General features: G+C 47.2%; 1 protein-coding gene across 2 annotated transcripts in view; it reads right to left on the bottom strand.

Moving 5' to 3' along the window:
* Positions 1–19564, bottom strand: part of GPC4 (glypican 4) — a 116943-nt gene extending 97379 nt beyond the window's left edge. Inside the window, exon 1 of one of the 2 annotated variants that reach the window (XM_025431307.3) lies at positions 19463–19564. In XM_025431307.3, coding sequence (XP_025287092.1) covers positions 19463–19535 — 73 coding nt within the window. In that variant the 5' untranslated portion in view covers positions 19536–19564. Of the gene's footprint in view, positions 1–18170; positions 18786–19462 lie in introns of those variants that run through there. The other variant, XM_025431306.3, reaches the window with a different exon arrangement.
* Between the last annotated feature and the right edge of the window lie 1000 nt (positions 19565–20564).

Below are 20564 nucleotides of genomic sequence, written 5' to 3' on the forward strand. Positions count from 1 at the left end.
TCTCACCTAAGGAGCTGTTAAGGCTTCTTTTTATCACATAAACAGAAAATGCAGAACCAGTTTAGGGCCCTGTTTTACCTCCACTAACTGCAAAGCCTACTAGTCAAGTATGGATGCCTCATTCCCTGCAATAATTGCCTTGTTTTTCAAGTTCTTTATTCCATCTTCCCTCCATGTATCTTTTTATTTTTGGTTTATATAAAATAGTACATAACACATTGAAAAAAAGACCCATAGCAAGTGCTCGGTAAATGCTATCTACAGTTACTGAGATAATAATTAACAACACATGATTGTACGAATCTTGTTGAATATGGACTAAATAATTTTAAGTATGTAGGGTTTACATCATTACAATTAAAATTTTAAAACCTTGGAAGAAAATGACATGACTTCTTCAAGTGTCAGGCTCTGCCAGATTTTTAAAAATTAAAGACATATTGTTGAAGGATGGGTCACTAGCTCCTTTCAAAACTGCACCCTTGATAATTAAGGACCAACAGATTTCCATTAATAAAGCAATTAGAAGGCTGATGAAATCATGCCAGTCTCTTCTTGGTTGTTTTTGTTAAATGGGAAAAAAATGATCAATATTGACTGATTAAACAAAACAAATAGGAGAGAAAGAAATGAGAGATGAGAAACGCCCAGTCGGGGTTACAATAAACTCTTTAAAAAGGAAGATGAGCGGCGCCTGGGTGGCTCAGTTGGTTAAGTGTCTGCCTTCGACTCAGGTCATGGTCCCAGGGTCCTAGGATCAAGCCCCCTGTCACTGAGCACCCTACTCAGCAGGGAGCCTGCTTCTCCCTCTCCCTCTGTATGTATTCTTTCTCTCTCCCTCTGATAAATTTTTTTTTTTTAAAAAAAAGGAACATGAGGGATCCCTGGGTGGCGCAGCGGTTTGGCACCTGCCTTTGGCCCAGGGCGCGATCCTGGAGACCCGGGATCGAATCCCACATCGGGCTCCCGGTGCATGGAGCCTGCTTCTCCCTCTGCCTGTGTCTCTGCCTCTCTCTCTCTCTCTCTGTAACTATCATAAATAAATAAAAATTTAAAAAAAAAAAAGGAACATGAGCACCAAGTCAACACTTCAGTGGACAAAATTCCATACAACTAAAAAACATACTTATGTTATGTGGTATCTGAAGAAATTAACAACATTTTACATTTACCTGGAGTAAAATGCCTTGCTATTCTTCCTCATTTAAATTGATCAAAATTTTCCTTCATTTCAAAGACTGATAATCATAACTGAAGTACTTGAATTACATTTTAATGGTCCCTTGGAAACTGTCTGCAGTTGGGGGTTATATTTTCTTCCACAAGAGCACTGCTGAATACACAACATTATACAAATCTAAGGTTTGACATAACTCTCTGATCACACATCAAGTAACTGTTGTAAAGGGTGAAAAACACCTTTACAACCAATTTTTGTTAGGAAAAATACTTAATACTTGAGGCAATTTATATTTGGCAAAATGTAGGATCTAAATCTACATTTCTTAAATGTCACCCCAGGAAGCCACAAAGCATTGGCATAACACTCAAGTATAGGGCACAGATTCAAAGACATTTCTGAAATTAATAACTGTGCCAAATGCAATCATTTCCCTTTATTCTTAGTGATCAGCCTGCAATTTTCTCACATTAAAAACACATCTCAATTTTGGGGGCTACTTCTGCAAAATACGAGGATATAACAGCGGCTGGAACTTCAAGAAAAACAAATACTCCTAACAGCAGAGGTGCCACTAGTCTCCCATGTTAATATGATCAATAATAGAAATGTCTTCTATGGGGGATCCCTGGGTGGCTCAGTGGTTTGGCACCTGCCTTTGGCCCAGGGCGCGGTCCTGCAGTCCCGGGATCGAGTCCCGCGTCGGGCTCCCAGCGTGGAGCCTGCTTCTCCCTCCTCCTGTGTCTCTGCCTCTCTCTCTCTCTCCCTCTATATCTATCATAAATAAATAAATAAATCTTTAAAAACTAAGAAATGCCTTCTATAGATCTAATTAAAGGGAATATGGGCTGAATTATACAATATTTTACAATATCTCTACAATTATATACTATCTCTTCTACAAAGAAATGCACTCATCACTTTCAAACACTAAGTGACCCCTCCCCCAGAAGTGGCTATGGGCAGCCAAAGCAAATTAGAGACCTACTTTAATAAGCAGAGATAGATTTATAACTAACACAATGGTTTCAATTAAAACCGTTGTTCCCAAGGTGTTTGGAAATACTCTCCCCCTCTCAAGGTGTTAAACATCTCCTAATACCATATTTAGGCCATTCATGTGCTTTTAGCAAACCCTTCTATTACAAACCCAGCTGAGATAAACACACTAAGCCTCAGCCTCCACTATCCCAGAATCTCATGGTGTGTTTACTTCATTCTTAAAGCTTAGAAGCAACTGAGAAAATCTCTGGGCTCCAAGGGAAACACTAAGAGGTTATTGGTGAAAACAGTACATGTTGTGTCTCCTTTAAAAATAAAAGCAGAGGGTAGCCTGGGTGGCTCAGTGGTTTAACACTGCCTTCAGCCCAGGGCCTGATCCTGGAAACCTGGAATCAAGTCCCACGTCAGGTTTCCTGCATGGAGCCTGCTTCTCCGCCTCTCTCTCTCTCTCTCTCTCTCTCTCTCTCTGTGTGTGTGTGTGTCTGTCACGAATAAATAAATAAAATCTTAAAATCTTAAAATAAAAGCAGAGACAATCACCCCCTCCCCCGCCACGCCAAACTTAAAGCTATGTTTAGACAGCTAAGGGCTGGTTCACCTTATCATGAACTCCTACATCGTAGCCCATACCATGAGTACTTCATAGCATATGGACCATCTGATCGATTACAAAGAAATAAAATGCTTATGTCCTGAATCAGGAAACTATCTTTATAATGATAGAGCGAGCCACAGTATTTTAAATAGGATAAATGCCATAATCTTTATATTTCAATGCATATTTAAAATAAGGCAACTTTATTTTTTTGACATCTTTTTTAAAAGTAAGCTCTATGCCCAACATGGGGCTCAAACTCACATCAAGAGTCACATACTTGGGCAGCCTGGGTGCTCAGTGGTTTAGTGCTGCCTTCAGCCCAGGGCCTGATCCTGGAGACCTGGGATCGAGTCCCACATCAGGCTCTCTGCATGGAGCCTGCTTCTCCCTCTGCCTGTGTCTCTGCCTCTCTCTCTCTCCCTGTGTCCCTCATGAATAAATAAAATCTTAAAAAAAAGAAGAGTCACATACTGTACACCTTGATGGCTCACTCGGTTAAGTGTCTTCCTTCAGTTCAGTTCATGATCCCAGAGTACTGGGATCGAGTCCTGTATCAGGTTCCCTGCTCAGTGGAGAGCCTGCTTCTCCCTCTGCCCCTCCCCATGCTCATGCGCTCTCTCCCTCTCAAATAAATAAATAAAAACTTTTAAAAAATGAGGGGATGCCTGGGTGACTCAGAGGTTGAGCATCTGCCTTTGGCTCAGGTTGTAATCCCGGGATCCTGGGATTGAGTCCCACATCAGGCTGCAGGCAAGGAGCCTGCTTCTCCCTCTGCCTATGTCTCTGCCTCTCTATGTGTCTCTCATGAATAAATAAAATATTTTTAAAAAACTGGACAGGGGGATCCCTGGGTGGCGCAGCGGTTTGGCGCCTGCCTTTGGCCCAGGGCGTGATCCTGGAGACCCGGGATCGAATCCCATATCAGGCTCCCGATGCATGGAGCCTGCTTCTCCCTCTGCCTGTGTCTCTGCCTCTCTCTCTCTCTCTCTCTATCATAAGTAAATAAATAAAAATTAAAAAAAAGAAAAAAAAAAAACCTTTAAAAAAAAAAAAAAAACTGGACAGGTCCAGAGGCACCTGGGAGGCTCAGTCAGTTGCACATCGGCCTTCAGCTCAGGTCATGATCTCAGGGTTCTGGGATTGAGCCCCACATCAAGCACCTAGCTCAACAGAAAGTCTGCTTCTCCTCCCTCTGACCCTCCTACCTACTTGTGCTCTCTGTCTAAAATAAATAAAACCATTAAAAAAAACTTAACACTCACAGAGGAAGACATAGACATGGCCAACATGCACACGAGAAAATGCTCTGCATCACTTGCTATCAGGGAAATACAAATCAAAACCACAATGAGATACCACCTCACACCAGTGAGAATGGGGAAAATTAACAAGGCAGGAAACAACAAATGTTGGAGAGGATGCGGAGAAAAGGGAACCCTCTTACACTGTTGGTGGGAATGTGAACTGGTGCAGCCACTCTGGAAAACTGTGGAGGTTCCTCAAAGAATTAAAAATAGACCTGCCCTACGACCCAGCAATTGCACTGCTGGGGATTTACCCCAAAGATTCAGATGCAATGAAACGCCGGGACACCTGCACCCCGAAGTTTCTAGCAGCAATGTCCACAATAGCCAAACTGTGGAAGGAGCCTCACTGTCCATCGAAAGATGAATGGATAAAGAAGATGTGGTTTATGTATACAATGGAATATTACTCAGCCATTAGAAATGACAAATACCCACCATTTGCTTCAACGTGGATGGAACTGGAGGGTATTATGCTGAGTGAAGTAAGTCAATCGGAGAAGGACAAACAGTGTATGTTCTCATTCATCTGGGGAATATAAATAACAGTGAAAGGGAATATAAGGGAAGGGAGAAGAAAAAGACTCCTAACTCGGGGAAACGAACTAGGGGTGGTGGAAGGGGAGGAGGGCGGGGCGTGGAGGTGAATGGGTGATGGGCACTGAGGGGGGCACTTGACGGGATGAGCACTGAGGGTTATTCTCTATGTTGGTAAATTGAACACCAATAAAAAATTAATTTATTTTAAAAAATAAAATAAAATAAAATAATAAAAAATAAATATAAAAAATAAAAAATACTGAACAGGTCTGAATAAGAATATAGCTAAAAACACTGGCTTGTCACCAGAAAATACTGAGAATAATGGGATTTCATGACTACTCATGGCCCCCTGGGTAAACCTTCCAGGTATGTGAGGTCAGGCCCATATACACTTTGAGCCTCAGTTCCTCATTAGGACTGAACAAACTAACAAAAATAGGGTCCTACTTACAGTAATTAATCTAAAATTCTGAAAAATATCACAGGGCATCTGGCTGGCTCAGTGGGTAGACCATGCAGCTCTTGATCTCAGGGTTGTGAGTTCAAGCCCCATGCTGGGCATAGGGACTACCTAAAAAATAAAATTCTGAAAAATATCAATCATATTTCGATTTTAAAAAGTAATCTGAGGGGCGCCCAAATGGCTCAGTGGGTTAAGCGTCTGACTCTTGACCTCAGCTCAGGTCTTGATTTCAGGATTGTGAGTTTAAGCCCTGCACTGGGCTCAACGCTGAGTGTGGAGAATACTTAAAAAAATAGTAATCTGAAAGCTAATCTTTCTTGAAATGGAGAAAGCCCTGTTCTCAAAGCCCTGATACACAGCAGGGATGCTCCTTCCCAAATTTACTCCTGGGGCTGCATTTGCTCTTGATCCTATCTCCCTAGACACTCGGCTCCCCAAGCCAGCTCCTTCCTCCCCTCTGGGCAACCTCTGCATACTTGCTCAAGATTAATACAGTATTGGGGAGGGCAGAAATTCTGCTATCAATTGACAGGTGCATCTGGTCCATATTTTGCTGAACCAGAGTTCTACTGTAACAATCATGCTGGGCCAGAGGGCTTCATTTTGAGCCACTCATCATTCAAAAAATCCAATATTTCTGTGGTCTCTGTGGCCCAAAAGTGGATGCTCAACTTTCCCAGAACCCCGAAGGCTTTAGCGCTCCCAGTACTGAGCTGATTACTCTGCAGAGCACTTGGAGAACAGAAAAAAATGATGCAAGAGTTCATTTTGCATTTTGGGGTGCCCATGTAATCCCAACCCCTAAAATGATGGCTGAGGCATATTACCAGAGAAGAGTGCTCCATGAAAGCCTCAGTAATTTAGCCCACCTCCCCTGCACTGCTCTACCAAGTACTCTAGAATTCGCCTCAGGACCCAATGATAGAAACAGACCCTGGCCATTCATGTATGGGGGGGGGGGGGGGGCTTGTGATGGTGTCAAAAAGCCCTACTCCTGGGAGATGAGAAGAGCCCCATGGACCTAAATGCTGAAGAAAACTATGTTTCACCCTGATCATCATTCACCCAAGACCAAGGGCTTCTCCTCAGAAACAGTTATCACAGTTGTAGTTGCAAAGAATAAAGCAGAGAGGGAGAGGGACAATGTGTGTTTGCGAGGGGGTGTGGGTTCGACTTTAGAGGTCAAGAAAGGCTTCTCAGTTAAGGGAATAGGTAATCAAAGCCCCAAAACATTTGAGGGAGCCATGGTGCTATGCGGGAGCAGTGCTCCAGGTGTTGAGAGTAAGGCAAAGGAACTTGTACCGGAGTGTGCCTTGAAGACCAGAGACACCAACATGTGGTGGGGACCGGGGGTGGGGGATTGGGGGAAACAACATAGGAAAAGACAGTGTGGGCTGCCATGGGAGGGGGCAATGGGCAGACCCCAGAAGGCCTCACAAGCTTTGGCTTTCACTCCAGATGGCAAGGGGAACCCCTGGAGCATTCTGGGCAGAGAAATGATACTGACTCAGGGTTAACAGAAAAGGATCTCACTGATTGATGTGCTGAGAAAGACTGGGCAGGGGTGACATGGAATGGGAAAGGAGACCAGGACAGTAGCTGCCCAAGGTGGGTGAGAGGGGGGAGGTAAGAGGAGGACAGATTCTGGATAAATCTTGAAAGCAGTGTCCAAAGGTAGAACTTATGAAAGAGCATCTCTACAGAAGCTGCTTCCTACTCAGCCTCCTGATTCTGCTCAGATCACAAGAAAACTGACACAGTCCCTTATTCTGTAAGGCTGTAGATTTCCTCATTTGCCCTCCAACTGGAGAGATAAACAAGGCTATCTTCTGAGATTGCCACACTGCTTAATCATCAATCAGCCTCCCGCCAGCTGAGCCTTCTTCCTAGAGTGTCTAGGCCCATCGGACCTGACAGGGCAGGAAAAAGAAAAAGTTAGTTCCAAACTAGCGGAAAATGAAGCAGAACATGAACCAAGCAACCAGCCAGGGGCATTGGGTTCAAATTCAGTCTAAAGCAAAACCACAGGAAGTCTGGGTGGCTCAAATGGTTGGGCGTCTGCCTCATGGTCTCGGGATCCTAGAATCAAGCCCTACATCAGGCTCCTTGCTCAACGGGAAGCCTGCTTCTCCCTTCTCCCTCTGCTCCTCTCTGCCCTCGCCCGTGTTCTCTCCAATAAATAAAATCTTTTTTTTATAAATAAATAAATAAAGCAAGCAAGCAAGCAAGCAAGCGAACCTGCTGTACTCCTCCCCTTAAAAGAATTCTCCCCCATCAACACAAAACACTTCCTCCTCAGAGCCTCCAACATCCTAGGTCAGGGAGTGATTTTTAAGCCCGGTGTCTCAAAAGCACACCAGTGAAAAGTTGTCTTGTTTTGCAATTTAGAATCTTAGCATGGGGAAATATTCTATAATTAAGGCAATTTTAACAATAGCAGATAATAATTTGACTATAAATTGTAAGGAATGTAATGACTGCTTATTCTGGCACCAAAGAAACAGGACTTTCTGTGAAGTGACTGCCAAGAAAAATGATACTCCCACTCAGACTGGACCATTGCAAGTAGTAACTGTTAACCACATGCTCTACACTGCAGTTTGCAAGGACACAGCACTTTGTTTTCGTCTCTAACCAAACACCAGGCTGAGAACCCAAATGGAGACAAACTGTGGTAGAACAGAAACAATAACTGAAAGGGGGAAAAAAGTCCTGTGGCTTAATGCTCACTGGGATGCCCACGTCAAGAGAGAGCGAGGGAAAGTTCTGCAGCCCAAAAGCACCGCATATCAAGAAAGAAGCCAGGCTTAAAAGGCTTGCAAAAGCCAACTAACACAGTAGCTGTAAGAAGAAAGGGCTAGAATGAAAAGGATGGCTGGGATGAAGCAGAGGCCAGGTGACCTTGAGGTAGACTAACCAAGAACATGAATCCTGCCTGGGGCCTGCCCCAGGCCTCCTGGGGAAGCAGCGGGGAGTGAGCAAGCCTCCCTTTTCTAAAAGCACCTCTGCAGGTATGGTGGCATTCCTATTAACATCTGGACTAGATGGTCTAAGAAGCAACCATTTGTCCACCAGGATTAAAACAAACTACATGAAATACTCAAGCTCCCACCTCCAAGCAAGAAGTAACACTACCTTCTAGGTTTGAAAAGAGGATTCTGCTTTTTGCCAGCTCTCATTTAGGCATCCAGGAGTGAATGCAGAAATTTTAAAATCAATAGCTATACATGAATTCACTTAAAAGGGACAAATGGATGGGGCACCTGGGTGGCTCAGTGGTTGGGCATCTGCCTTTAGCTCAGGGCATGATCCTGGGATCCGGGACTCAGTCCCACATCAGGCTCCCAGTGGGAAGCCTGCTTCTCCCTCTGCCTATGTCTCTGCCTCTCTCTCTCATGAAGAAGTAAATTAATAACAATTTTTAAAAATTAAAATAAATAGTAAAAGGGACAAATAGAAACATTGACAATATATAAAAGGCAAAAGTCACACCCAACCTTATTTTTGAACCACAAACATTGCTCAAATACTTCCCATGTGCCGTTCAGTGTGTCAGAAACTGGAGCTATGTGGTCTCAGAACAGGCATGATGGAGTAAAAAGGGCTTTTTGTTTTAAAGGTTCAAATACGGGACATGGTCAAAGCCAAGGACCATCAAATATATGCACTCCAATCCTTAACTTCTAGTGCTTTTTTATTACGATTATCCATTGACTCAGTTTGGTAAATGTTTAAAAAGGAAATCAATATTCAAATATTTAAGCCTGTCCCCTCACCAAAAGCCAGCTCTTGCCTCTTGTGACTTTAGGTCACAATGTCTGTTTCCCAAGCAAAGTGCAGTAGCAGAGCACAGCAGGCAGTAACATTACTAAGGAACCAAATGGAACTTGGATGTTCTAGAGGGCTTAGAAGAGAAGGTGGGGAGGAACAAGATCACCAGCCAAAAGGTCTAAAGTGAAGAAGCCACCGAATTAATAATAGTCTTTAACTTTTTTTTTTTAAAGAAAAGGACAAAGTGACACATTGAATGGACCCCTTATTGATCCAGCTCTGGGTAACCAGGTGCCCTCCAAGGGTGAATGGGTTAGTGAAGTGAACCTTCCTTTCTTTCAAGAACAAGTTTGGATTTCAAATAGGCCTACTCTTTCTGAGGTCCACTCACTATATATTTAATTATGCCAAACACTATTATTTGATACTGCCCTGAAGCATCCTAGTGTCCTCGGGGGTTGGGGAGCTGCCTCTAAGCATTCGTCCCATTCTAGAAGAGTTCAAACAACTGAAAGAACAGTCAAGATCAGCAAGTCCTGGTTCTACTGCTCAGCTTCTGCACCCAACCACCCCCATCACCCCCCCACACCCCCTCCCCGGCCACCTGGTCACTCTCGCTTCTCCCAGATGTCAAGTCTTGACTGCCTCTAAAGCCATCCCCATCCTGGTGACTCCTCCACTCCTCAACCATCACTACCTGCTACTTCTAATTAGCCAGGGGCCGGGAGGCAAGATTACCATTCTATCTTCCCACTGTCCACCTGATTTGAATGCAAGAACCTCAAAAGCTTGACTGATTTTAAACCTCTTTGAATCCCTAGCACCCAGCATTTTGCTCTTGACAGAAGAGCTATTCAATCAATGATTGCTGATGATAAATTCCCAAAGGCCTGGTCTCCAAGTAGAATGCATGGGCTTTATGACAGCTGTTTCCATCATGTAGCTTTTCTGCTTACTTCCACATTCCCAGCTGTGTTCTGGATGGCTGTGCCGGCCAGAAGCCTAGGGATTTACTGTACTTCTATTTCTTGATAAGATACTTGAAGAGAATAAACACATGGCAAAGAGGACATTAAAGTAAGGGATAAAGAGATCTTTTTTATTTTACCAATAAAGAGAAAGGGAAGAAATATCACCTAGCACACTGACACTTAATAAATGACAAGCAAGACTGGATTCCTTTCTAATTCTCTCCAAAGTACTCTCAATGGCCTGGGCTTACTTCTATACCCTCAGCAAAGCATCATAGGCTATGCGTCACTTGCATCTTGATTACAGAATATATTTTTCCAAGTACAGCAGACCTTCCTCCTAAATTCAAGTTAGCAAAAAATTAAAAAGAGCCAGCAAGGAGAGTCTAAATTGAAGCTCCCTTCTGAGACGATACTTGTTGAATTTTATCAGAAAATCGAGAATCATAGAATCTCCGAGGTGGAGGGACCTGGACAAAATCTAGGGTGGTGGTTCTGGACCATGGCTGCTCACTGGGACCACTGGGGAGCTTTTAAAAATTATCATGACCTAGCCCCACTGCTGGAAAGTGTGATTTAACTGGTCTGGGGTGGTGCCCAGGCATGAGATTTTAAAAACGCACCATGTGATTCTAATGTGCAACCAGGGTCAACCATCCTTGATCTAACACAGCACTCTAACGCCCCTGGCTCCTATTTTTCAGACAAAGAGGGGAGGAACCTGACCAAGATATCCAACAACTAATCTGTCAGGGCTTAGCTAGGACTGCCCCTTCCAGGAAACTGTGTCCTCTCCATGTAAAAACTACTACCATCTAGGACAGTGAGGTTTTCCTAGCTTCTCTCCTCAGTAAACCAACCCCCCTCCCCACCCATCCCAAAGTGAATGCATTTTCTGAATTGTCTCTGCCTTGGAATCCCATTGCAAAATTCGAGAAAACCTATACTATGTCTGTTTCCCTGCATCCACTTGCTCCTTTTCTCTCCAAGAACTCTTGAAAGGTTAATCAGGCATGGTTTCCCCCTTCAAGAAGCCACCGTGCTTTTCTCCTCTGATAGGACTAGACTCACTGAGGGCACCCCTGTCCCCATCATCCTCACGTGGGCCTTCTTTCAAATCCCTCGCAAGGTGCACCTCCAGTTCTTGTGGCTCCCTCACTTTCTAGTCTGTACCTGCCCTGCCATACCTCCTGGCCTTCCCTCTCCTCCTGGCCAAAGCTCTTTCCATTTTGTGAAAGATTCCTTTTCCCCTGAAGCAGCCTCTTTTGCTCTGCCAGTTAGTCATGCCGGCTTCTTTTTTTCTTCCCCCAAGCAGCTGGTCTTTTTGATGTCTGGCACACATTTATCTGGGCTTCCAATAAGATGTTTTTACATAGTTTCCAGGCTTCCTGGAGGTTATTGACTTTTTTTTTTTTTTTTTTGGTAACTCTTCCATTCAATTTTTTTCTCCTAATTTCTAACATTTGTTAGAGTTTCTTTTTCAAAAGTTGAATACCTGGCTGATGGATCTCTTTGATTTCTCTCTCCTACCAGATTGCTGAATTAAATGCATCAGAACTTAAATATAACATTTCAAATTACCTACAGAATAGAATCGCTTCATGAATTTTCTGCACTTTCATGTTCTCTGTAGTAAGCAACAGATGCTTAGCCAAGTGGAATTGAAAATGCTCGTTCTTACCTGTGCGTGTTTCAGTGGGGCTGCTTACATAAAACATTCTGATATCTTTAAGCCGGTGTTCTTCTGCTTGGTTAAGACAATCAACTTCAGATTTTATTTTCTAAAAGGTAACAGCTCTACACACCAAATCTGATGTGCTAAATTACTCTTCTAAATTTGCTCCAAATTGTCTAACACAGAAACCTCAGTTACCTATTCCTTAAAGGAGATCTCACAGCACAAAGGAAAACAATTCTGAACCTTGCTGACAAATTCTGATAGCACTCCATTATTAATCAAGTGGTTGAGTACTATCCCCCCAAAAAAATCATAAAACATTTAATATCTGCTATATCAACATATTACAGAGATTTACCCTAAATTCATTTCACTTCAGAATGTTTAGCTCTAAAAGATTCCCAGGAGAGCAAGATACCATGGGATGACAATCTATCATCAAGGCAGTATAAACCCTATTTTTTTTTTTTTTATTTTATTTATGATAGTCGCACAGAGAGAGAGAGAGAAGCAGAGACATAGGCAGAGGGAGAAGCAGGCTCCATGCACCGGGAGCCTGACGTGGGATTCGATCCCGGGTCTCCAGGATCGCGCCCTGGGCCAAAGGCAGGCGCCAAACCGCTGCGCCACCCAGGGATCCCAGTATAAACCCTATTATGGCAATGGGATCCTGGCAGAATTGTCTACGTCATCCCCCGCCCCCACACATTTACTGAATACTGCCCTTGAGCTTTATCACACTTGTCCTGAGTTGCTTACAGTTGAGAAGGCCCATAGGTGCCTGCATGCACAATTAACAGGAGACCATTAGGTGCAAAGACCATCGATCTGATTCAAGCAAAGAATTAGGAAGAGGGCACATAACTCTGGGGAGTTCAGAAGGGACTTAATGAAAGTATCATTTGCCATACTTGAAGCCACTGAAGCTCAAAGCAGAGGAAGGGTTCCATTCAAAGCACCGCAGTAACAAAACGATGCTCAGCATGGAAAGAGAGGGTAACAAGGCAAGAGAAAGGCAGACCCATTAAGAACTATATACTTATGTTCAGTCACTATATCGTATACCTGAAACTAACAGAACACCGTATGTTCGCTCCACTGGAATTAAAATAAAACTTAAAAAAAAAAAAACTGCCTACTTAAAGCAACCTCCTGACAGCTCTCACTGCCTTGATTCCCCTCGCCTCACCGACCCTTAACTCGCAGGGACACCAGTTCTCTTCCTAAAAACAGTGACTAATGACTTTGCCCTCCTCAGAAACCATCACCACTTCCCCATAACCCAAGAAATACAATTTATATTCCTTCTCCTGTTAACACTAGGTTGTCTGTGGCAGGGTATTAATACTTTGCCTGTAAAGACATGACTGAATCCTCTCTCTACTATAGTTATCAGACTAGCACTGGGATGGTCTTTTGCTGGTCAATGGTCCTCTCATAGCTCCTATTTCTAAAGCTAGCCCTCCACGGGTGGTGGAAAAGTAGTCTTACAATCTAACTGTACAACACTGCACAAAATGTTCTTCTGGGTCAGGGAAGACTTGGGTTCAGATCCCACCTCTACCATACACTAGCTGTGAGCCTGTGAATCTATTTCCAAATCACTTTGAGTCTCAGTTTCCAGGTCTCATAAAATGGGGAAGATGATGAAGATAATAATGCTTTTGACTTCATATGGTTGTTGTAGATTTTAACTGCAAGAACATGTAAAACCCTTGGCTTCGGACCGGGTCCAGAGAAAGCAATCAATAGCTGCAAGCTATTTTCCTGAGGCCAAAATGCATTTTTTATTGTGAACATATGTGGGAACCACCTCAGTGCCCAAACAGTTAACGTTACTGGGGAGCCAGACACTCCCTTCCAACTGATTTAGATTAACGCTGATGTTGTTTCCCTTGTAGAGACAACAAGAAACTTCCTTTTCATTCCTCAGTCTAGTCTCCAGCTAATCCTGAAATTGCATGCAACCCAATGTGAGTCAAATAAAAGGAAAATAGTAATTATGCTGAATCAAACATTTTATATTTGTATGTTCTAACTAGAGTTTGAGCTGCATAAGCCAGAACTTTTATTAAGTTCTTTTTTGTGTATGTCCAGAAAGTAGTTCCTATACTACTTGGGACTATCTCTATACTGACAGGCCCCGTCACTCAATTAGACCCTCTTTCTTAAGTGAAATCCAAGTAGCCAAACTGAGGATTCCAACAGAATAGAAGATCGCCAAGTTCTCCGCAAAATCCAACCCACCCACTTGAAGTAGGAAAGACGAAATGCAAATCGTGAGGACTTATTCTGTCTTACATATAATAATCAACTCAGTACCAGAAAGTATGCCTTCCTCTCCAACACATATAACACATATATACTTTTTGCCATGTGATCCTAACATAGCTTATGTCATTCCCAGAATCCTTTGAGACATACATATGTGCATGTATGTGTGCTCCCCTCAAGTGCACTGCTCATGAACATGAATGGGAACAAGAAACCAAAACTCCAAAACTCACAATTATGACACAAAGTTCTCCTTGGTATCCTTCAATGTCCCTATGAAAGAGACCTATGGCGGGATTAAGAACATCTCTACCCAACTGCCTAACTCTAATAAACAATTTCAGAGACACTTGAGTGGCTCAGTGGTTGAGCAACTGCCTTCGGCTCAGGGTGTGACACCAGGCTCCCTGAAGCCTGCTTCTCCCTTTGCCTATGTCTCTGCCTCTCTGTGTGTGTCTCTCATGAATCAATAAATAAAATCTCTTTTAAAAAAAAGACAATTTCAGCAAAAAGTAGTAATAAAATGCCAACTGTTGAGGTTCCTGGCTGACTCTTGATCTCAGGGCCATGAGTCTGAGCCCCATGCTGGATGTAGAGATTACTTAAATAATAACTTTGGGACGCCTGGGTGGTTCAGTGGTCAAGCATCTGCCTTCAGCTCAGGGCGTGATCCCAGAGTCCCAGAATCGAGTCCCACATCAGGCTCCTTGCATGGAGCCTGCCTCTCTCTCTGTGTCTCTCATGAATAAATAAAATATTTTAAAAAATCAAAAAAATAAAACTTTGAAAAATAATTGAAAAAATAAAATCAAATGCCAATTGTTGCCTCTCTCTAACCCTGTCTTTATGGAGGGGAAGCACAATGCAAATTGTTAGATTTTTAAATTTCGTATTACCATTGATATTATGTTTTCCTAGTGAACTAGCATCACCAAGTTAATAATCCAGTCCCAAATACCTTCTACCTTGGAACTGTAGGCACTCCTTACTCCTCATCTGTAACCCACAGGGAGTACTTCTCTCACAAGGTGTTGCTGTGTGCACGTGGCTTGTCTTCCTACTACTTGGAAAGGTCCTGGTGGCAAAGGCCCCTCTGGCCCTTCTTGCTGCCTCCAGGATGGCCAGCACAGAATACTGGACATAGTAGGTGCTCCAAAAGAAAATATGTCCGTTGAAGGCTGAACAAAAACAGGTCCTTGGTGTTAATAATCCCTTTTGATATACACGTTATTTGGTAAGTTCGGGGGTCAAGGAAACAGGCAATGCAGGATCTCTCCTAGAAGACCTGTCAGCATGATATACTCCCTGATACCCTTAAGTATGATCCAAAAAAGACTGAGACTCCTTAAGAACACAGAGTATTCTTAAAGCCTGTTCAAACCTCTAGAAGACAAGGCTGACTGGAATAAAATCTTTCCACTTGGGTGAAGCCTGGTGCTAGGTACCCAGGCATTATGACCCTTTGCCTGAAAACAATCCTGGACTTTTTGCATATTAAAAAATGGGGGATCCCTGGGTGGCTCAGCGGTTTAGCACCTGCCTTGGGCCCAGGGCGTGATCCTAGAGTCCCAGGATCAAGTCCCACATCAGGCTCCCTGTATGGAGCCTGCTTCTCCCTCTGCCTGTGTGTGTGTGTGTGTGTGTGTGTGTGTGTGTGTGTGTGTCTGTCTGTCTCTATCTCTGTGTCTCTCATGAATAAATAAATAAAATCTTAAAAAAAAGAAAGATCCCCCTGCCCCCGTGCCACACACACACACCCCTGGCCAGGGAAAATGCCTGGCAATTCATTCAGACACAGGCCGTATACATGTCACTATATGGACTACCCTCCCAAAAATGACCAAAATTATCTGAGCGTAGCCCAAGGAAGACAAGGCTAATGTATGCATCTAAACAGGCCAGGGTGATGGTAAAGATTACCCCCTGTTTCTATACTGGCCGTCTAAAGGTATTTACTTGGGTCTGTCTGTGTTGTGACAGTGTCCTGGACTCAAATGAATGCCTCTAACACTCCACATTTTTGAGCCATTCAGTCATGCATTTTTGTTATTGTTGAAAGTGGTGCGAAATTGCACTGCATGAGCTAAAGTCCTTGGTGGTCTTCCAAGGATTCCAGCTAAAAAGGCACTTCCTTTGTTCCTCAGGAGAATGCAGTCCAGTAGGTCATTCAAAAGGGGAAATAAAAGCAGCAGCCCTGGGAGGGAGATGAAGGACAAGACAAAAAGAATAAAATGTTTTGGGTGTGAGCACATTAGTTTCCATTTCCTGCTGCTGGTCACCAATAACTCTCCTATCTTTGGGGGGAAATATCCATATAGACATTTATGCAAAAATATCACTCAGGTGTTTGCTGGGGACCAGGGCAATCAAAGGGAACACCTAGCACAGTCCTTGAGCACCCTTCAAACTTCCTGTTCCCTGGGATGCTGGCTGGGGAAGAGGTCCTGCTGTCAGGAGCCTGCCCTGAGCCAAGCTGGAGAAAGGGGGGGGGGGGGGGCAAATCTCACAACCCACTCCTTGAATGCCTCCAGTCCAGCTCAAAGACACATATTGTTTGCAGGAGCAGAAGATGAAAACTTGTCACATTCCCATTAAGTGCATCGCTGCATCTCTCCCTTCAAAATGCCGGAATGACAACTGTAACTTTCACGCCAATCATCTCTGCTGGGCCCAGGCCCAAACCATGCAGGGCACAAAGCCCCCAGGTCTGACCTGCAGAGCCCCCAAGCTTCAGTGACTGCTGGGTCACTTCGCTGTTTCTGGCGGGGCGGGAGGGAGAGGGGAAAGAAAGAGGGCTTTTCAGGGCTCCACAACCAATAAAATCATGCCGCTGTGAGGACATTCTTGAGTTCCCCAAAAGACAGGCAGCTCAAGGGCAAAGAGTCTCTAATCAGTAGCGTGCGAGTTATTTGATAACTACCAAGGTACAGTGGGCTCCTCGGCTGCTCCAACAATTTCTTGAGTTCTATTTCTAGACGGATGCCGAATACCCTCAGAAAGTGCCCAGCGACTTCCCTCAATTACCTTTGTAATTTATATGTAATTGAGGACTGCACTTAATCTCCAAGGTTATTAATAGCCCTTCCAAAAAATGACCCCCACGTCTTTCTTAAGCCTCTGGAAGCGCCTGGTTGAAATTACAGTATTTCCTTTGCTGGCTGCCGGCCCCCTGCCTGCCCCACCCGGGTGACCGGCCCCGCGAGGCAAAGGCGCGCTCTCCTCACTTCCATGAAAGGTTCGGAATGAAGGCTTGGCCCCCCGGGGGCTCGAACCGCTCTCTCCTCCGTTAGGTTACGCTGGCCAGCAGCCAGCTAGAGCCGTGCTGCTTTCTAAACCCTCAGGGTGAACGGGCTACCTGCGCCGCCGCCGGCCCCGGCGCAGCCTGCGGGGCTGCGCGCAACAGTTGCCCTCCGCGAATCAGAGACCGCGACCCGGAGGGGACCCAGCTATCTGCCGGCCGCCCGCCGCCGCCGCCGGCCTCGCGAGGAGGGGCGGAGGGCGTCCGCCGAAATGCCGCCTCCCCAGCGCTCCTAGAAGGGCTTTCACCAACACCCCACGCACCGCCCCCCCCCCCCGCGCCGAAATCCGTTGAACTTTTTCACAGGCTAAGGCTTCTCCATTTGCATAACCATCTCCAAACTGAGATTCGGGTTTCCTGCAGTCAGTCCTTTCAAAGGTTTGTAATTGAATGTGCAATTAACCCTGAAAATGAGGTGAGAAAAAAAGAAAGGGGGGTGGTGGAAGTACCCTTCCCGTGCAGCACCTTCCGGAAAGCAGGAGAGTTCCCAAAAGTCAGGGTTTGGAGGGGTGGAGAGTCTTTTGCTTTTTAAAGGCGACTTCTAAAGCCGCTGGAGCTACTAAAACTCCTAATCCGCGTCAGCGGTGGAAGAGAGGCGGGGAGAGGGGTTTTAAAGAACATCAATGAAACCTCCATTCGAGTTTCACGTTTGGTGTCCCCAGGAATCCGGCAAGCCGTAGGTTGCCCCACCACCACTACCACCACCACCCCACCGGCGACCCTCACCCCCTCCCGGCCTCTCGTCGCCCACACAACAAAGCGTGGAGCCCAGTGAGGAGTTCAACCCGGAACAGGCGAGGGAGACCGTGACACGCACTTTGCGGGCCATAGTCCTCGGGGCTCCCCGGGACCGGGAAGACGCGGCGGGGCGGGAGAAGCCGCGGGGTGGCACCCGGCCCGTCGGCGGTGCCCCTCCACTCGCGGCCCCGGGGGCCGCGCTGTGCCGGGGCTCGTTCTCGCGCTCTCTCCTGCCTGCCTGCCCATTGCTCCCCCACCCCCCCGGGGTACCTGCGGCCTCGCGGGGGGCTCCGCGGCCCCTTCCCCGGGGTGCCTGCCTCCGCGCGCGACTCCCGGGGGCCCCTACCTACCGTTGATCTCGTGCGTAGGGGCATCGTTCTTATTGAAGCCTTTGGACACGTAGAGCCGTCGCACTTCCGAGCAACTTTTCGACTTGGGCTCGGCAGCCAGCAGCGCGGCGCAGAGCACGGCCAGGGTGCAGAGAAGCGCGGGCATGCCGAACCGGGCCATGGTGTGGGCCGGGGCCGACGCGCTCCCACCTCTGGGGCAGGCGGAGAGTGGCGGGCGCGGGCAGAGGGGCGCGCGGCCGGGGGCTCGCGGGCGGAGCGGAGCGAGGGGGCGAGGGAGTTAGGGCAGGAGTTGGGAGAGCAGCGGGAAGGAGATGCGGGGCGAAAAGTGGTGCTGGGCCTCGCGCGTCAGGCAACGGTCCCTGGTGCCAGGCGCCCGGCCGAGTTAGGAGGAGGAGGGCGTGGAGGCGGCGCGCGGCCCACGGGAGCGGTGGCGCGGGCCGGTGGGTTCTGGGCTCCGCGGGGCGGCGGACGGGGCGCGCCGGCCGGCAGCGGGACAGGGGCGCGGGGAAGGACGAGAAGGTGGCAGGCGCCGCCGGGGCCGCGGAGGGCGTGGGCGGCGGCGGGCGCTCGCTGCGCGCTGCTCGGGCTGCCCGGCGCCGGTCCGCTCTCCTGGCTCCGCTCGGCTCACTCTGCCCTCGGCCGCGCGGCTGTGCCCTCCTCAGCTCCGCCGCTGATTGACTGGCCGGCGTGCGCGGCGACGCTCGGCAAACTTGGCCCAGCGGGCGGCACTCAGGGGGAGGGGGCGGGCGGCGGGGGGGCCGGAGACGGGCGGGAGCTCGCAGGGCCGGGACAGGAGAAAACCTGGAAGCGGGCTAGGATCCGGAGCGGCCAAATCCACTTCCTAGGGGGCCGCACCGGGCGCGCGGCGCTCCCTCGCGCGACACGCCCCGCGGGGCTCCTCCCTCCTCCCCTCCTCCCTCCTCCCCCCTCCCTTTCTCCCCGCCTCCCCGCCTCCCCGCCTCTCCTCCCCAGGGAGGGGAGGCGAGGAGATGCCTGCCGCCCCCCACCCAAAGAGGGAGGGCTAACTTCTCCGACGGTGTAGGGCCCAAGCCCCGGGGAACCGCGCGCCCGGGCACTTGTCCTGCAGCCCACAGCCGAGTCACAGGCTTTCTGCGCGCGGCCACCTGACTCGCTGACGGTGGGCCAAAGCCAGGCGGAGCCCTCCCGCCTCGGTACCTGCCCTCCCAGCCGCCCCGCTCCTGGGCCCGGAGGGAAAGGCGCTGGCACGACTCGCATTGTTTCGCCGCAGGCACCGGAGGACTTCGGACTCCCAGCTGGCCCGAGACCCTCACCTGGCCCTCTCAGACCTGCTTCCCATCCAACGGGGCTCCATGAGCGCCGACTAGTTCGGAACCCGGCAGGCATTCTCCTCCCCCGCCTTCCCCTAGCCACGCCTGGTTCTGCTGCAGATCTACCCAAACCCTGAAGTGGGAGAACCTCCCCCTCTCCCCATGCGCGAGGCGATGGGACAGTGAAGCATGAACTCAGAGACTTTAGATACCTGGCCCAAATCCTCCTTGTGCATGTAGGGAAACTGAGGCCCAGGGAAGGGGAGTGACTCGCTAAAAGCATGCAGCTGGTGTGTGAGTCCAGAACCCTGGGCTACGCTCCCAGGTCACGTGGAGTAAAGGTAGCCGGAGACCCGCCCCCCATCCCCTTCTGCCCTCAAGCCTCTTGAGAGAGGCTTAAAACCTCACTGGGACCCAGTCTACGCTTAGCCACCAGAAAACTGGAAATGGGCGAGTCTTCCCACCTTCCCAGCTTTGTCAGATTCCATTAATGAGTGTTTTTGAAGCTCCCAGGGCTCCTTTAATGAAGGGAACTGTGCAGATTGGGAACTTGTCATTACCCTTGTTATTGTTACAATCTGCTTTAAGAGGTTAGGGTGAGAAGTGCCTCAGACACCTCGGGAGTGTGCTGGGAACTGGGCAGATAAAAGGGGCTGGAACTTATTATTTGGCTAGACTTTCAATTCCCATAAAATTACATAGGGTGAAGATATGAACCATCATTACAATTATCACCCTCATAGGGTTTGTTGAGACTCCGTCCACTGCTGTTTGTAAACCACATTGACATGTTGGCTCTGTGGAGTTGTAGAAACTTAGGGCAGCTGTTGTTTTGAATGCCCACTGCAGACTTTTCTACATTTTACTAACTCTTGGAGATCATCAAGGTAAACAGATAGTGACCTATTAGTGAAACTTACAATTTCTGTGAGTTGGCAGAACATTTAACCCTGCAACTAGCAGAGGACTTTTTCTAAATAGGCAAACTCTCCTCCAAGTGAATCTCCTGCCATTTTCAAGAAACTATCAAGTAGTCCACCTTTGTCTCAACCTAATACCATTCAAATTATTGCTCGGGCTTAACCCAGCACTTCTAACTTGCATT

The sequence above is a fragment of the Canis lupus genome, chromosome X (assembly GCF_003254725.2).
Source record: "Canis lupus dingo isolate Sandy chromosome X, ASM325472v2, whole genome shotgun sequence".
Taxonomy (NCBI): domain Eukaryota; kingdom Metazoa; phylum Chordata; class Mammalia; order Carnivora; family Canidae; genus Canis; species Canis lupus.